This window comes from Chiloscyllium plagiosum, unplaced genomic scaffold (genome assembly GCF_037043375.1).
Source record: "Chiloscyllium plagiosum isolate Xiang-an unplaced genomic scaffold, Cpla_swu_hap1 HiC_scaffold_22, whole genome shotgun sequence".
Classification (NCBI taxonomy): Eukaryota; Metazoa; Chordata; class Chondrichthyes; order Orectolobiformes; family Hemiscylliidae; genus Chiloscyllium; species Chiloscyllium plagiosum.
This window is the reverse complement of record NW_028270160.1, coordinates 10,661,672-10,678,278: the sequence shown is the minus strand read 5'-3', so window position 1 is coordinate 10,678,278 and position 16,607 is coordinate 10,661,672. Positions and strand designations below refer to the sequence as shown.

Genomic DNA, 16,607 nt, shown 5'->3' with positions numbered 1-16,607 from the left:
AATCAATAGACAGGAGCGCTCCCTCCCAGTCGGAGAGCACTTTAGGGGTCCGGGACATTCGACCTTGGATCTTCGGGTGACTGTCCTTCATCATGGACTTCGGGACAGGCAACAACGAAAAGTGCCCGAGCAGAGGCTGATAGCCAAGTTCGGTACTCATGGGGATGGTCTCAACCGGGACCTTGTGTTCATGTCACACTACAGGTGATCCCATTGCACTATACATGCAGACAGACAGGTGGACACACACAGACAGGCAGACACGCACACACACAGACACTACTACACACACATACATACACTCAGACCTTCTCTCATACACTCACACACACCCTCTCACAAACTTAAACCCCTTTACACTCTCACTCACACACATATATACCCACATGCACACATACACATATAAGTTTGTGGGGTGAATTTGTACTTGCAGAATTACATTTTACTTTTCTCAATAACTGCATGAACCCATGTAAGATTCTGTAAATCCGTTTTTTAGATTAGAATCAGTCTGACCCTTGTGGCACAGACAGTCTCACAGGGAGCTACCACCTTCAATACCTTATCTGGGCCAACATGACACTAATTGTTAAAGCTCATTTGAGAATGTAACTTATTTTTAAAAAAGGTTTTGCGATTTACATGTGAAAGAACCGAAACCAACATGTTCATTCTAAAAGATGAGAGACTTAACAAACAATCCAGGTCTTTTTCAATATATGATTTCAGTTACATCACACTGTAAACCTTTGCTATAAATTCTGTGTCTTACAATCTTATTCTCCACAACCACCTGAAGGAGCAGCGCTCCAAAAGCTAGTGCTTCCAAATAAACCTGTTGGACTATAACCTGGTGTTGTGTGCTTTTTAACAATATAATATTTAGTACGTCATGTAAAATCAACTTTGTTGCTCTTTTATTAAAAATATATTTGTAGCCTCTTGTGAATTTGGTTCGTCATTGTTTGTCAAGGTAAACAAATTTCAAAATTAAAACCTGGAGTCTATTAAGATAGGGTGTAACACTAGAATCAGACTTGTCCAGTTTTAAGATCAGCTGGGATCTTAGCAATACTACAGCAGATTGGTGGGTTGGTTGGTAAGTTGACTCTAATTGGCCAAGACATTGCTATTGTTATGAAGGTGTAGAAGTGTACTATACCTTTCAGAAAGTGAAGGATTTAGCAAGCACACAGAGTGCTGGAGAATTTACAACGTAACATTTGGTCCAGCAGCTAGCATTGGCTGAGTTGCTATGAGACAAAAACAAATTTGAATTGGGCCAATCAGTTTAAATTATACCTCAAAATACCAACCTCCAATCAAGTATGAATTTAGTGTATTGACAATATTAAAAACCAGTGAAACAATCCGATGCTTTGGGGTATAAGACCGAGAATAATTGAACAGTTGAGAGGAGAACTGCCAAGCCATCAGCACGTATAGACTGCCAAAAGCACAGCTCTCTTAAAGGCACCTTTATCTATCAATGATGTGAAACAAAAATCTCCAAGAAGAAGAAAATCTACGGAGGAATATACAAAGGGAAGATTCGACAGCTGTCTGATTTTGAAACTTGAATTTTTGGTAACTTTACTTAGGGGTTTTATCAGACTATTATTATAGAAGGGAAAGTAAAAGAGAGGTTAGAGGAATGAGTTGTAAATAGTTGTTAGTAAATTATTATCTGTTAAACTTTAAGAAATAAAGTGGCTAATTTTTACTTTAAATAGTTCTTGGCCTCTCAAATTTTCACTGATTACCGCACGGGATAAATCATTTCTGTGTTGCTGGTTTAAATTAAACAGGAGGGTTTACCTGTGTCATAACACTATGTCAGAAGCAACAGAGAACTATACGGCATTGCTCTGATGGTGAAATTCATCCAGGTCTTGTCTTTGTTCATAAGAAATGGGCGTCGTTGGCTAGGTCAGCACTTATTGCCCATTCCTAATTGCCCTTGAACTGAAAGGCTTACTGGTCCATTTCAGAGGGCAGCTAATGGTCAACCACTTCACTGTGGGTCTGGAGTCACAAGTAGGCCAGACCAGGTAAAGATGCAGTTTCCTTCCCTAAAGGGAATAGTGACCCAGATGGGATTTTACAACAAATTGACAGTAAAAATGATTACATGGTTACCATATCATCCAATTCCAAATTTCTTCTGAACACCATCTCAAGTCAAAAAGTGTGGTGCTGGAAAAGCACAGCCGGTCAGGCAGCATCGGAGGAGGAGAGTCGATATTTCGAACATTCACCATCTGTCTGGATGGATTCAAAATCATGCCCTAAATTATAAGTGCCTGGGATTCAGGATTACCAATCCAGTGGTGTTACCACAACTGCACGAAAGGATGTAAGGCAACTCGCTTCCACCACCCTCCCAGATAGTGCACTTCAGACCATTACCACTCTCTGAGTAAAAAGGTTTTTCCTCACAACCCTCCAAACCTCCTGCCCCTCAACTTGAACCCACGTCCCCTCATGGTTAGCCCTTCAACTGAGGGGACAGTTGCTCCTTATCCATTCTGCCCATGTCCCTAGTGTTTATTGGGTTATACCTCATTCTTTTCTTCACTAGCAATGTTACTACTGTTAGCAAATTTTGAGAAGATTTGTAGCTCAGGTTAAGTCTGTAAGTTAGCTCACTGAGCTGGAAGGTTTGTTTACAGATGTTTTGTCACCATGACTAGGTAACATCATCAGTGAGAGTCTCTAGTGATACCCTGGATACTACTATCATTGAAAAGCAACAAAAAAAATCACAAACCTTTTTTTTGGCTCTTCGCCTTTCTGCCTTTTTCTTTGCTCTTTCCTGGTCTGTTATGTGTTTGTCCAACTTGATTCCATTGTCCTGCTGGTAAATAGAGGGCAGTTACGACTAACATTGGAACCCCACCTTCAAGACTTCAAGAGTCAGAAACTACGATATTTAATGTCCCGAATACACTCAAGTAGAAAGACAGACCATCATTACAAGGTTGGGGCCCGTGTGATGCCAAGCTCAGCAACTGCAAAATCAGTGCTCATCACATTGGCCAAATAAGCACCACGCCATGATTGAAAACTGTCCTGTTATATGCCCTATCCAACATTCAGCTTTCTTGTAGCCAATGGAGTCCAGACAGATGAGGAGAATCCCACCCAGCAGCACCCAGTGGCAATTGTCAAGCCCTTTAAATAATCCTCTGCTGGGTCAATTCACCCAGATGCTCAGACACTCTCAAACAGATGAAATCACTGAAATCCCACAGATTCCCTGCAGTGTGGAAGCAGGCCATTCAGCCCATGCTGACCTTCTGAAGAGCATCCCATCCAGTAACTATGCATTTCCCATGGTCAATCCAACTAAACTGCATATCCATAGACACTACAGGCAATTTAGCGTGGCCAATCCACCTAACCTGCATATCCATAGACACTACAGGCAATTTAGCATGGCCAATCCACCTAGCCTGCACATCTTTGTGACTGTGGGAGGAAACAGAACACCTGGAAGAAACCTACACAAGCACAGGAGAATGTGCTGATCCCACACAACAGTTGCCTGAGTGTGGAATTGAACCCAGCTCCCTGGCACTGTGAGGCAGCTGTGTTAACCACTGAGCCACCACATTGTCCTTAAATTTAAAGGCAGGAAATTTAGGGGTGAATTCAGGAAGCATTTAAAATGGTGCAATTCTGGAATTCAATCCCACCAAAAGGCTATGGGGATGAATGGGATTTTGTAAGGCTGAAATCAAGGCATTTCATTCATTTGGTGAGGATGTTGAACAATACGCAGCTCAAGTGCATATTGGCCATTATCTAATTGTGTGGCGAGAGAGGATCAGAGGCTTACTCCTACTTTACCGGTTACCAGTGAAATTTCAGGGTTTCCATTCAGATTGAAGACTGCAGCCACTTGACTGTAGATTATACTCTGACCGGTCCTTGCAGACAACGGTGACAATGTGCAGATTCTGTTCTATCCAGTTCCAACTACATTCCACAGTCCATGTTAATCAGTTCTGAACTTAACCAACACCCAGCTAAACAACTAGACAATTGCCTCAACAAAAAACCGTGAGATCTGCGGATGCTGGAAACCAGAAACAAAGAAAAAAATTGCTGGAAAATCTCAGCAGGTCTGGCAGCATCTGTGGGGAGGAATCAGAGTTAACGTTTCGGGTTGAGTAATCCTTCTTCAGAACTGTGTTCTGATGCTGCTAGCAATTCTGTTTCCAGCAATTTCTTTATTTGTTTGTGGACAATTGTCTATATAGTAAATTAGAGCTGAGGATCTTTAACAATCCAGGTCCTCTTCACAGTTTCTGTAACAATAAGTGTCTATCACACATCAATGTCACTTGTGCCTAGTTGCTACCCATGCAATAAACTACGACTTGTTTCAGACAAGAGCCTCTTCTTCATAGACTACAGACTGGTTTGCTCCGGCCACATTAAACCAAAGGACTCTGTCGATCCCTGAAAGAGGAGTAAGTGAGGACTGCAGATGCTAGAGATCAGAGCTGAAAAATGTGTTGCTGGAAAAGTGCAGCAAGTCAGGCAGCATCCAAGAAGCAGGAGAGTCGACATTTCGGGCATAAGAAGGGCTTACGCCCGAAACGTCGATCCCTGAAAGAGGACTGTAGCAGCAAAGCTACCTCACTGTGAGCAATTGTGCAGACAGCTCAGGCGGCACGGTGGCACAGTGGTTAGCACTGCTGCCTCACAGCGCCTGAGACCCGGGTTCAATTCCCGCCTCAGGCGACTGACTGTGTGGAGTTTGCACGTTCTCCCCGTGTCTGCATGGGTTTCCTCCGGGTGCTCCGGTTTCCTCCCACAGTCCAAAGATGTGCAGGGGCAGGTGAATTGGCCATGCTAAATTGCCCGTAGTGTTAGGTAAGGGGTAAATGTAGGGGTATGGGTGGGTTTCGCTTCGGCGGGTCGGTGTGGACTTGTTGGGCCGAAGGGCCTGTTTCCACACTGTAATCTAATCTAATCTAAAGCTCAGCATAACACAATGAACAGCTGTACGGATTGCTCATCCAACAATGAGAGAGGAAAAGCTGGGAATGACAGACCCATTAGCATCACATCTGTTGTCGGGAATTTACCAAACCCGGTGATGAATGACATGGTGACTTAACATCTTGGAAACTTTCAGCCAATCAGAGAGAGCCAGCATGGATTTGTAAGGGACTGTATATGATGGACTTAATGCAACTTTCTGAATAGTTTGGGGTGACTAGAACCAGGGCCCCGTGGATCTCATCGACTACGAAAACCCTGATTGGCAAGGGTTAATGACCCCAATCAAGGATCCCATAGACATTGAGATCCCCCACCTGGCCCTGGTTCCAATTACGACAGTTATCGACAGGGGAATGTTTGATGACAGTAATTATGCCAAATTTCTTTTGGAAATCAACAAAGTCCCTCAGAAGTGACCGTCATTCAAAGGTGAAAATTGTGGAACTGAAGGCAGAATATTGACTTGGTTTGGAAAGTGGCTGAATGGCAAGACAAGAGAAGAGGGATAATGGGGCAGGTTCTCACACTAGCAGGATGTGACAGGTGATATCAGTCTCCTGTAATCATGGATTTATTAATGGCACAGATGAGGGGAGGAAAGAAGTAACAAAGCCAAGTTTGCTGATGACATAAGACAGTCACCAGTAGAAATGTAGCAGGCAGCATACAATTAAGAGCATGTTCATAAGTTAAGTAAATGCACAAAATTGTAGTAAATGGATGTTTTTACAGTAACTATGAGATCATTTACTTTGGACTGTATAAGCAGAGAATTATGCATTTTCAAAATGATGAAAAGCTAGAGACGTATGATTAAATAATCATGAACTGATACAGAAATTATCACAAGGCTTTCGGAATGCTGGCCTTCAGATCTCAAGGACTGTAAATGGAGGTAGACCTCTTGCTTTCATGATACAGAGCCTGGTTAGAGTTCATTTGGAACCACTGAAAGCAGTCTTGGTGTCACATCTCAGGAAGAAGACATTATCCATGCAGGAATAATGTTTAGATTCAGTAGAATGACACCAGCACTCCAAGGGTAAGATTAGAGGAGAGGTTCATAATTAGGGTTGTATATAATTTTGATCAAAGTTCTCAAAATATTAAAAAGAATAGATAGGGCAAAGAGAGAACAATTGTTTCCACTGGCCGGGGAGTCCAGAATTATGAGACAGAGCCTAAAACTCAATGCCAGATCTTTCACGCGTTATATTCGGAAATGCTTCCAAACTTGAAGAGTTGAAGGCGTTTCAAACTTGCTTTTCAAATGGCCAATGATACTAGATAACAATTAGTATTAAATCAGAGACTGATAAATTTCTGTTAACCAAATGTATGAAGAGTGGTCTATGGAGATAGGTCACAGAGCAGCCTAGGAAAGATGTTGTTAAATTTGAAAACGTTCAGAAATGACTTACAAGGATGTTGCCAGGACTGAAAGGTTTGAGTGATAGGGGGAGGCTGAATAGGTTTATGGTCTTTTTTCCCCAGGAGTGTCTGAGGCTGAAAGGTGACCTTACAGAGGTTTATAAAATCATGAGAGGCATACATAGCCAAGATTTTTTCCCATGGTGGAGGGATCCAAAACTAGAGGAGCAAGATTTAAATGGGAACCGAGGGATTATGTTTTCACACCGAGGGTGGTACGTGTATGGAATGAGCTGCCAGAGGAAGTGGTGAAGGCTGGTACAATTACAACATTTAAGAGGCATCTAATGGGTGTATGAATAGGAAGGGTTTAGAGGAATATGGGCCAAATGCTGGCAAATTGAACTAGATTAGGTTAGGATATCTGGTCAGAGTGGTCAAGTTGAACTGAAGGGTCTGTTTCCATGCTGTGTATCCCTATGACTCTCTGACATCAATGATTGAGATGGATCAGGGTCAAGGAGTTAAACAGCCTACTCCTTCTCTTCCTGTGTTTCCATATCACTGACTACTGAGAGAGATTTAAGACACAAGAGTCAAATTACCAGCAGGAAGAACATTAAAAAGACGCAAAAGTCAAGTGTGAACTTGAGTAGATCTTAAACACTTTCTCCACAAAACCTCACCATTCCATTCCTCCCATTTTCCTGAGTCAACTCTCCTACAGTTTGTTCCTGCTCTTTCTTCCTATGGATTTACTACAGGCAAAAGAATAAGCTATCATTACCACACACAATGGAACATTTTCCTAAATCCATCGACCTTCCCCCAACTTAACTCCTGTAACATTACTCGAGTCTCTGATTACATCGACTGTTCTCACTCCACCTTCTGATCACATTAGGCCCTCAGCCGTGAAGCCTCTGGGAAGGCCTTTTGCTACCTTGCACGCTTACCTGGAGAGAGATAACCTAGGTGATCTAGGTTTCCTTCCATAGTCCAAAGATGTGCAGGTTAGGTAGATTGGCCAGGCTAAATTGACCATAATGTCGAGGGATGTGTACGTTAAGTGGGTTAGCCATGGGAAATGCAGGACTAGGAGAGATAGTGGCATAATTGTAATGTCGCTGGACTAATGGGCTAATTGTTCTGGGACATGGGTTCAAATTCCACCATGACAGATAATAAAAAATGTATTTCAACAAAATAGTATAATAGAGCTGACCTAATGGCAAAGTGCTTCAACTTGCAGATTTCACGTAGAAAATGGTGATCATGTAACCACTGTGAATTGTTACAAAAATCCATCTGGTTCACTAATGTCATTCAGAGAGAGAAACTGCCATCCTTACCTAGTCTGTCCTACATGTGACTCCTGACCCTCTGGGCATTTAGGGCTGGGCAAGAAATGCTGCTCCAGCCCGTGAATGGATTTTTAAGAAAATATCTAAAATATAACTTGCTGAGAATCTCTGGCGTGTTATTGCATGGAAAATGGTGACAATGTCTGAAATCTCAGTTTTGTTTTGTTTATACAAATAGTGGGAAATTTGAATATTTAAACTTCTGGGTTTTTTTTTCAGATACCTAGATTAAGGCATGGAGTACATTACTAAGAGTAACGTGTCGTCACAAGTCAAAATGTGAAAGGGAAAAAGTATTGTCGACAGAATTCAAGCTGAATCTTCTCAGCGGACCTTTAAATTGAGACCATGTCAGCTGGAAATCACATTTCCCGTTTTACTATTTTGAAAAAGAACAAAGCAGTTACCCTGGTGTTCTGGAAAACATTTAATCCCCAACCAAAGAAACCACGAGGGCTTGCTGTGAACAAGTTGCTTGCTGCTTTTTCTCCATTTCAAAAGCAACAATGCTTCAAAATTATTTAATTGGCTACAGAGCGCTTTGGGACATCCTAACGACGTGAAAAAAACCAAGTACTTTTTCTGCCGTTTCATATCCCCGTTGAAAAGGTGTAAGTATTCTGCACTACGCGTTCAATGAAATAACATAAATTCCTGAAAACTTCATCCACTGGGCTAATCAATGCAAAGAGCTGCTCCACAGAGAAACTACGCTAAGGACATCTCAGGCCCAGATGAAGTCATGGACACCGTTGGGCTCTCTTTCTGATCTCAGTTCATCTCGGTCCAGGAATTCCCTGGATTCACACCCAACCTCCCATCAAACAACCACTGAGAGCTCACCCTGTTTTCTCCATCGAACCCACATCCTCACCAACCCCAGAAGATGCAATCCTTTCTTATACAACTCCATTGAGTAGGTGTTTACAACAGAGGAACGGGTGTAGGCCATTCAGCCCTTTGAGCCTACCCCACCAATCTAGATCATGGCTGATCATCTCCTCAGTATGATTTCCCTGCACTCTCTCTAAGATGGCACGGTAGCTCAGTGGTTAGCACTGCTGCCTCACAGCGCCAGGGACCTGGGTTTGAGTCCAGCCTCGGGCAACTGTCTGTGTGGAGTTTGGACATTCTCCCCGTGTCTGCGTGGGTTTCCTCCCGCAGTCCAAAGATGTGCATGTTAGGTGGATTGGCCATGCTATATTACCCTGGTGTGTGTAGGCTTAGTAGATCAGCCATGGTAAATGTGGAAATAGGGTGGGAGGCTAGGTCTGGGTGGGATACTCTTTGGATGGGCCAAAGGGCCTCTTTCCACAGTGTAGGGATTCTTTGATATCCAACGCCATTAGCCTCCAGAAGCCTATTGATTCTGTCTTGAATCTCTTCAGTCCATGGTCCGGGGGAGAGGTAGAGAATCCTGAAGTTGTCTCTCACCTGAATGGAGGAGAGTTTGATTGGATTCCCTTCTCCATTCATCCCTTCACCACATTCCATGGCATTTTCCTCCACCTTCTCAAAGTTATCTGCAAAATCAAGAGGTGAGACAAGGTCAAGATGGACAAGGAAACAGCTGAGGTTGAAGGTGGTATAGTCAACTGAATGAAGAAAATGTGAGGATTTTATATTTAATTTCTAGAAAGTTTAACATTGTAACCAAATGAAACATAATTTCATCTTCTGAACCAAAAAGGACTTGAACTCAAAGATTTAGGTCAACATTCCAGCGCAGGACTGAGGGGGTGCTGCACTGTCAGAGGAGCCACCATTTTGAAAGGGACTTCTTTCAGGTTGGGTAAAAATTATTTCTTGTCACAATTTTGATAAAGGTCAAGCAAGTTTTCCCCACTGTCCTCACACCTTTCCCTCATTCAACGTTTGCAAAAACAGATTATCTGGTCACGTGGGAAATATATATGTGATAATTAAAGGAGACGGTGACATTGTTAATTTGCGACTTGTCTAGTAATCCAGACTATTATTCTGGCAATATAGCTTCAAATCCCACCATGGCAAATAGTGAAATTTGATTTATATAAAATCCTTGAAGTAAACACTAGTCTAGTAATGACCAACGCTGATTGTTGTAAAAACCCATTTGTTTCCTTAATGTCCTTTAGGGAAGGGAATCACCCATTCTTACCTGGTCTGGCCCACACTGGACTCCAGACTCACAGCAAAGTGTTTGACTCTCAAATGTCCTCTAGACAATAAATATTGGCCCAGCCAGCAACGCCCACATCCCATGAATAAATAAAGGAAATGGTTGCCACATATTCTACATTGCAACTACAAAATAAGGTACAGGCCATTCTGATATAACGCATGGTTCATTAAAGCAAATTCGTTATAACATAATTGATGAATTGGGGGCATTGACTCTAAAATGCCAAGTTTTAAAGTGTGAATTGGTTATAACACAATTCTGGCCCCATTAGTTTAAATGGTGCAGCTATTACGTGATTTTCTTATAACAGAGGATTGCATGAGAACTGAACTACAATGTTTTAGCAGAACTGACCATATTTAAATGACTGCAAATCACTTTGAGATGTCCCAGATATTAAAAGGAACTACACAAATGCAAGTTTATCTTCTTCAGTCACGAATTTTTGTCACCATCAAGAAGGTATTACTTAACTTTGTGCAGGCAAGAGACTCAAAATTCTGTCACATATTTCTTTACTTACTACTACTCCGTAGCTTATTTCACTGTCAGCCTATTTTAATTTTTGTATCGATGTTCCAGCAGACACTGTCCAATAATAAAAGATTTGTTCAAATATTCAACTACAGGCTTCTGCTACTCCAACTCTGTGTGACTCAGTGAGTATGTGAGCCACCATCAGACAGTCCAAACTCTGGGATGACCAAGCGTCAGGCAATTTAAGAAATTTTCCTCTTCTTTTAAGGAAACTCTTCGGACCATCACTCCCGGCCTCAGTGTGGACCCTCACTCCCAGCCTCAGCACAGACCCTCACACCCGGCCTCAGTATGGACCATCACTCCCAGCCTCAGCACGGACCCTCACTCCCGGCCTCAGTGTGGACCCTCACTCCTGGCCTCAGCACGGACCCTCACTCCCGGCCTCAATGTGGACCCTCACTCCTGGCCTCAGCGTGGACCCTCACTCCCGGCCTCAGCGCGGACCCTCACTCCCGGCCTCAGCGCGGACCCTCACTCCCGGCCTCAGCGCGGACCCTCACTCCCGGCCTCAGCGCGGACCCTCACTCCCGGCCTCAGCGCGGACCCTCACTCCCGGCCTCAGCGCGGACCCTCACTCCCGGCCTCAGCGCGGACCCTCACTCCCGGCCTCAGCGCGGACCCTCACTCCCGGCCTCAGCGCGGACCCTCACTCCCGGCCTCAGCGCGGACCCTCACTCCCGGCCTCAGTGTGGAACCCGCGCTCTGGCCTTGCGGTGAACCCTCACTCCTGGTCTGGGTTGGAAGGGCTACTATTCTGAACTCTTCTTTCTTCCGATTTATTGCTGGGCTTTTTATCTTTTTATTTTTCTTTTGTTTCTCCTTACAAATTTGTCCTTGAGATTCTGCACCTTGTACCTAAGATGGCACGGTCAGCGGTGACTTGTAAACGTTTCACTGTACTCATGTGAGTACATGTGACAGTAAAGCTAGTTGTTGTAATGGTCATCAACCACCTCCCTCATCCCAGTCACCTCCTGTCCACCCCTTCACACCAGCACTCATATGGTCAGCAACATCTCTCTCTACCCAACCTCCAACTCCAAAACCTCCCAGCCCCATTCTCCAAGTCACCAGCACCCCCCTCCATACTATCCACTGGCACCTTGATCAAAGTTTTCCTTTATCTATATCAGAAATGTTTGTCCATCACTCCAAGCTTGTAACCAGTTAGCTAACAGCATGGTGACAGGACAGTGTTTCAGAGTAGGATTCACAAGCCATACAGGAACTTGGGCTGCCTAAACAGCAAGGATTGGGAACAAGAGCTGGAGGTTTTGCTCAATCTTTATGAAACTCGGGTTAGTTCACAATTGGACAGTGTGTCCAGTTCCTGCCGAGGAAGGGTAGGAGGACTGCAGAAGGAATTCAACACAATTGTCCCAGGGATGAAGGATCTTATCCACCAGGCTTGACTGGATAAGTTGGAATTGTTTTCTATGGAGCAAAGGAAACTGACAGACATGTCAAAGTTCATACAGGTGGTCAAAGAAAGGTTGGACCCATTAGCTGACTGTACAGAGCACAGTTTTAAGGTTTTGGGCAAGAAATGCAGTGGGTGAATGCAGAAATTGAACCAAGAGCAGCCACATAAACACTGTGGCTACCAGAATGCATCATGGGCCAGGAATTCTACAGTTAATAATTTACCTCCTGTCTCCCCAAAGCCTGTCCACAATCTATTAGGCACAAGACCAGAGTATGAAGGAATACTCCCCATTGCAGCTCCAGCAACACTCAAGAATCTCAACACCATCCAGAACAAAGCAGCCCACTCTACAATCTCAAACCTGGCCTTCATTGCCAATGCACAGCAGTAGCTGTGTGCATTATCTCCAAGTTGCAGTGTAGTAACTCACCAAGGCTCCCCTGACAGCACCTTCTAAACCCTCGGATGAATAGGAATGATGGAATTGCTCCAGCGGAGACTAGCATGGACTTGGGCTGAGCAGTCTCCTTCAGTGCTGTCATGAGTCTACTACTGGGATGGTATAACAGTTAAAACTGGTGCAAGTCCAAAGAATGCCAGCCAACCCTTTGGCTGCAGACCACTGTCATGTTAATGTGCATTTCTCTCTACAATTCAGCCTGACTGTCTCACAGTGCCATCTCAATTCTCAGCGTTGCCACTCTCAGCAAAGTCGAGATCTTCAGGAAGGAAACAGCAGAGGGAGTCAGGAAAAGAAACTCAACCACGCTGCATTTCAAAGGACTAAAGCATTGATAATGCAGCTAGATTTCACACCAATATCAACAGAGTTGGAATTCCTGTCACATTACTGAATTCATATTATAAATCTAATGTAAGAGTTGATGAGAGACAGTTTTACCTTCACTGTACACATTTAGGAATTCACATTCCAGTCATCTGACACAAAAACAACAGTTTTTTAAATTTAAAATCAGAAGGACAGAATAGTGTTATTAAATGCACCATTTGGTGTGGCACTCAGCCACAGTAGAGCTGCAAAGATTTACATTCCGTCTGGGAGGAACTGGTCCATTCCAGTGAAACAGGCAGGACACTGAGACATTGGTCTCTGTTTGCGCCGTTCTGGTCACCACACTATCGGAAGGATATGACTGCACTGGAGAGGGTGCAGAGGAGACTCATCAGGACACTGCCTGGGATGGAAAGTCTTAGACATGAGGGTAGACTAGATAGGCCGGGCTTGTTTTCCCAAGAAGAGTTACACCCGAAACATCCACTTCTCCACCTCCTGATGCTGTCTGGCTTGCTGTGTTCTTCCAGTCTCCTGCCTGTCTACTTTGTTTCCCCTGGAGCAGAGGAGGCAGGTTCTGATTGAGGTATACAAAATTATGAGAGGCATAGATAGAGTAGATTGTGAGATCTTTTCACCAAAATTTGATCACTTCAAATCTAATGGTGATCTTGCTTTTTATGTTTCTTTGCAGCTGTAACTTTGTTCAGTCGCCCTTTGTACGCTATGATCTGCCTGTACTGCTCACAAAACAAAACTTTGCATTGTACTTAGGTACAAGTGACAATAATAAATCAAATCAAATCAAATCCAATCAGAACCAAGGCAGATGTATCTAAGACCACGGGGTGGTCAATATAGGGAACATACTGCCTGAGAGGGTGGTGGAGGCAGAAACTCTCACAACGCTTAAGAAGTATATGGATGAGCACTTTAAACGCCAGGGCATAGTAAGCTAAGGGCCAAGTGCAGGGAAATGGGATTAGTGGGATATGGGCATCACTGGCTGGGCCAGCATTTATTTCCTGTCCCTAGTTGCCCTTGGGAAGGTGGGGGTGAGCTGCCTTCTTGAACCACTGCAGTCTATGTGCTACAGGTAGACTACCCTTGGGGGGTATTTCCAGGACTTTGATCCCGCGACACTGAAGGGACAGTGATATATTTCAAACCAAGATGGTGAATGACTTGGAGGGGAATTTGAAGGAGGTGATGTTCCCATATATCAGCAGCCCTTGTCCTTCTAGATGGAAGTGGCTGTGGCTTTGAAAGGTGCTGTCTGCGGATTTCTGCAGTGCGGCTCGAGGATGGTACACACTGCTGCTACTGAGCATCAGTGATGGAGGGAGTGGATGTTTGTGGATGTGGTACCAATCAAGTGGGCTGTTAGATCCAGAATGGTATCAAGCTTCTTGAGTGTTGTTGGAGCTGCACCCATCCAGGCAAGTGGGGAGTATTCCATCACACTCCTGACTTGTGCCTTGTGGACAGTGGACAGACTCTGGGGACTAGATTAGAGTAGTGCTGGAAAAGCACTGCAGGTCAGGTAGCATCTGAGGAGCAGGAAAATCGACGTTTCGGGCAAAAGCCCTTCATCAGGAATAGAGGCAGGGTGCCTGCAGAGCGGAGAGTCTCTGGGGAGTCAGGGGGTGAGTTACTCGTTGCAGTATTCCTAAACTCTGACCTGTTCTTGTAGCTACTGTGTTTATATGGTGAGTCCAGTTCAATTTCTGGTCAATGGTACATAACAGTACAATTGAGGCCGAACCAGAATTTTACAAAGTTTCACCATCACTCCCTTCCTTTGTATGCCTCTATTTGTAAAGTCCAATATCACACATACCTTTTTAACCACTTTCTTAATCCAAAGTAATCATACATGTACCTTCAAGTCTTCCCCAATCTGCACCACTTTAGAATGTACTCTGGTTTAGAAAGCCTCCCCTTATTCTTCTTATGGCTAAAGGATCAGATGGTACAGGGAGAAAGAGGGAACAGGGTCCCAGGTTGGATTCTCAGCTGTGAACTTATGGAATCGTGGAGAGGGTGGAAGGGCAGAACTGCCTACTCCTCTTAGTTTCTATGTTTCTTGCCAAGATGCCCAAGCTCCAACTTCTATGCGCCAAATTACATCTGCTCTGTATCTGCTCATTCCACAAATATGTCTACAACCTCTTGAAGAGTATTCAAGAGCTATCTCTTTACCCCCAGAGTGTGGGAGACGTTACCACAAAGAGCAGTTGAGGTGGAACAGGACCAACACCTTAAAGGGAAATCTGTCAAGCACATGAGAAAGGAAAAAGGAAAGGGGCATGTTGGTCACATTGGCTGCATTAAGATGATGAAGGATGTGCTCAGCAGGGCCCCAAAAGGCCTGGACCTTTTGCATAATTCCATAAATAAATTCTCAGTTCAGTTGGTGGCCTATAAATCACTTGTTGGTTCAATTATTTCCCATTTGAGTGGAACAGGTCTACGTTATTTGTTGTTTAGAAGATTGAAAGGTACTATCACATGGTAAAATTCATAAAGGGTTTAACAGCACACATGCTGAGACAGTTTCCCCAAGAAGGGATGACAGATGTTTGGGTCAGTTATCTCAGACAAGGTGAGGAGGAATTGCTTCAGACAGTGAAGAACCTTTGGCATCCTGGGTGCTCAGTCATTGGGTAGATACACAAATGAAACTGGACAGCAAAGGATAGGGCAGGAAGATGAAGTTAAGGTTGACGATCAGTCATTAGATCATCATCAGGCATAGGAGCAGGAGTAGGCCATTCGGCCCATCGAGTCTGCTCCGCCATTGAATAAGATCATGGCTGATCTGACAAACCTCACCTCCACTTTGCTGCTTTATCCTCATCATGTTAATTCCCTTTTACTGATTAACATTCTGTGCCTTTGCAGCACAGAATTCCACAGATTCAATACCCTCTGAGAGCAGAAATTCCTCCTCACCTCTGTCGTAAATATGAAATCCCTTACTCTGAGATTATCCCTGTGATTCTAGATTCTCCCACAAGAGGAAATAGCCTCTCCACGTCTAGCCTCTGGCAATTTTGTAGCTTCAATAAAGTCGCCTCTCATACTTCTAAGGACTTCTGATGTAAGGCTCTGACCTGAAATGTTGACCTCCCTGTTCCTCTGATGCTGCTTGACCTGCTGTGCTTTTTCTAGCTCCACACTTTATCCCCTCTAAACAACAATGAGTATAGGCCCGATCTACTTGCTGCATTTTGGAAAGGCAAATCAGGGCAGGACTTACACACTTCATGGTCCTGGGGAGTGTTGCTGAACAAAATGATCTTGGAGTGCAGGTTCATAGCTCCTTAAAAGTGAAGTTGCAAGTAAACAGGATAGTGAAGAAGGCGTTTGGTACGTTTGCCTTTATTGGCCAGTGCATTCAGCATCGTAGTTGGGAGGTCACGTTGCAGCTGTACAGGACATTGGTGAGGCCTCTTTTGGAAAACTGTATTCAATTCTGGTCTCCCTGCTTTAGGACACATGTTGTGAAACTTGAAAGGGTTCAGAAATGATTTACATGGATGTTGCCAGGGTTGGAGGGTTTGTGCAAGAGGGAAAGGCTGAAAAGACTGGGGCTATTTTCCCTGGAGCATCGAAGGCAGAGGGTTGACCTTATAGAGGTTTATATAATCATGAGAGGCATAGAGAGGGTGAACAAACAAGTTCCCCAGGGTAGGGGAGTTCAGAACTAGAGGGTATAGGTTTAGGGTGAGTGGGGGAATATTTAAAAGGGACCTAAGGGGCAACTTTATCACACAGAGGGTGGTGCGTGTCTAGATTGCGCTGCTAGAGGAAGTGGTGGAGGCTGGTACAATTACAGCATTTAAAAGGCATCTGGATAGGTATATGAATAGGAAGGGTTTAAAAGTGATATGGGCCAAATGCTGGCAAATGGGGCTAGATTAATTTAGG

The 16,607-nt window shown here is 44.0% G+C and overlaps 1 protein-coding gene across 6 annotated transcripts in view; it reads right to left on the bottom strand.

Moving 5' to 3' along the window:
- The window catches only part of LOC122561319 (uncharacterized), a 164,785-nt gene that overhangs the window by 113,511 nt on the left and 34,667 nt on the right, over window positions 1-16,607 (bottom strand). For 4 of the 6 annotated variants that reach the window (XM_043713011.2, XM_087998748.1, XM_043713013.2 and 1 more), the window contains exons 2-3: window positions 9,186-9,274; window positions 2,771-2,857 (exon numbers count right to left, since the gene is read on the bottom strand). In XM_043713011.2, the coding sequence (XP_043568946.1) occupies window positions 2,771-2,857; window positions 9,186-9,274 (176 nt within the window). The remainder of the gene's footprint in view (window positions 1-2,770; window positions 2,858-9,185; window positions 9,275-16,607) is intronic. The other 2 variants (XM_043713012.2, XM_087998749.1) reach the window with 1 other exon arrangement.